At 41.0% G+C, this 1681-nt stretch overlaps 1 protein-coding gene across 1 annotated transcript in view; it reads left to right on the top strand.

Moving 5' to 3' along the window:
* RAPGEF5 (Rap guanine nucleotide exchange factor (GEF) 5) overlaps window positions 1-1681 on the top strand; it is a 127249-nt gene that overhangs the window by 95521 nt on the left and 30047 nt on the right. The window contains exon 14 of the mRNA XM_008588925.1: window positions 616-794. Coding sequence (XP_008587147.1) covers window positions 616-794 — 179 coding nt within the window. The remainder of the gene's footprint in view (window positions 1-615; window positions 795-1681) is intronic.

The raw sequence follows: 1681 nt of genomic DNA, 5'->3' as shown, positions 1-1681 counted from the left end.
TATCTTATATCAGTGGTTCTCAATGAGCAGGTACCGAGACTGGCATCACCAACACCACTTGAGAACTTGTTAAAAATGCACATTTTTGGCCCCTCCACAGATCTGCAGAAATTCTAGGGGTGGGGTCCAGCAATCTGTGCTTTAATAGTCCTCCGGGCAATCCTGATTCATGCTGAAATTTGAGGACCATTTTCTTAGAGAATGGATCTGTAAGGGTCTGATGTGCACCTTAACAAATACTAGTAGTACTGGTATTCATTTTCACTTGAATTTTCCAACATAACAGGTTTGGAAAGTTTGGGGATTCCATTTGACCTGTGATTGAAATTTTAGAAGGTCTTAGATTTTCATATAAAGATATCTTCCTTACATTCCAAATAATTACTTTTATGTAAGAATTCCAGGTGAACATTATTGAATGAGGCATCTCTAAAACTAAAAATAAGTTACTTTGAATTTAATGTATTATTTGCTATATTCTCTGTTAACGTATTAACGATATGGGAATACCTACCTGAAGTAACTCTTAAAAATGGTCTGAATTTTGTATCATCTTTACTTTGAATAATTTAAAATAATAAAAACAAACCCTGGCATAAATATATTTTCTTTCAGCAAGAGCTGATCTACTTCACATTCAGCAGACAGGGAAGTGGGGAGCACACGGCGAACCTCAGCCTCCTGCTGCAGAGATGCAATGAAGTCCAGCTGTGGGTGGTCACGGAGATTCTGCTCTGTAGCCAGCTGGGCAAGCGAGTGCAGCTAGTGAAAAAATTCATCAAAATCGCGGCTCAGTAAGTGGCTGGTGGTGACAAGTTCTGTTCCTCTTGCCTCCTTGAGAGAGTCCACTGATTTTTTTCCTTGTGATGATAAGAAGGGTTGGGATATAAAAGTGTAATCTGGGTTTAGTGACCAAATGGTTGAAAGGATCTGTTCTAGAATATTTATGTCTTTGCATATGTGGAGTGTTTATGTCTTAAAGTAAGTGTCAGAATACCACACTGAGGTGCACTGTGCTGTATGCGTGGAACTCATAAGCAGGCAGTGCACACATCTTGCAGCCAAACCATGATATGGCTGGGTGAGCTACAGTAGGCGAGGAAAATGGGGAGGATGATATGAGGGAGTGAGAACCATCAAAAATCAGGTGCATTCTAGGGTTCTGTTCAGTGCTCCTTGATGCCTACAGTATGAACTTCTGCAAACTCCTTTGTTAGAAGGCCCTGTGCTTACCACTGAGCCTCACCTTACCTCTGAGTCCACCCCCTGGATGCACCCTGTGCTCCAGCCACTCTGAATGTCTGTCTCGTTCCCATGCACACCATCCTCCACGCCTGGACACGTGTTGTTGGCTCTACCATGCATGGCCACTTCCACCCAGTGAACTGCTGCCATTCTGCAAGACCCCAGTCAAATGTTACTTCCTTCCTGAAGCGATCTCTGACTTTCAAGTGCAGTGTCAACTACTTCCCTTCTGCACACACATACTTTCACTTTTTATTTTTTTTATTTTATTTTTTATTTTATTTTATTTTTTTTATTTTTTTTATTTTTGTCTTTTTCCGTGTCCGGCAACGGATCGCAACCCTCAGTATTTTTTTTATTTTATTTATTTTATTATTTTTATTTTTGTCTTTTTCCGTGTCCGGCAACGGATCGCAACCCTCAGTGTCGCCCCCGT

The sequence above is a fragment of the Galeopterus variegatus genome, unplaced genomic scaffold (assembly GCF_000696425.1).
Source record: "Galeopterus variegatus unplaced genomic scaffold, G_variegatus-3.0.2 Scaffold5107, whole genome shotgun sequence".
NCBI classification, from domain to species: domain Eukaryota; kingdom Metazoa; phylum Chordata; class Mammalia; order Dermoptera; family Cynocephalidae; genus Galeopterus; species Galeopterus variegatus.
The sequence above is the reverse complement of the archived record's forward strand: the minus strand, read 5'-3'. Positions and strand labels throughout refer to the sequence as shown.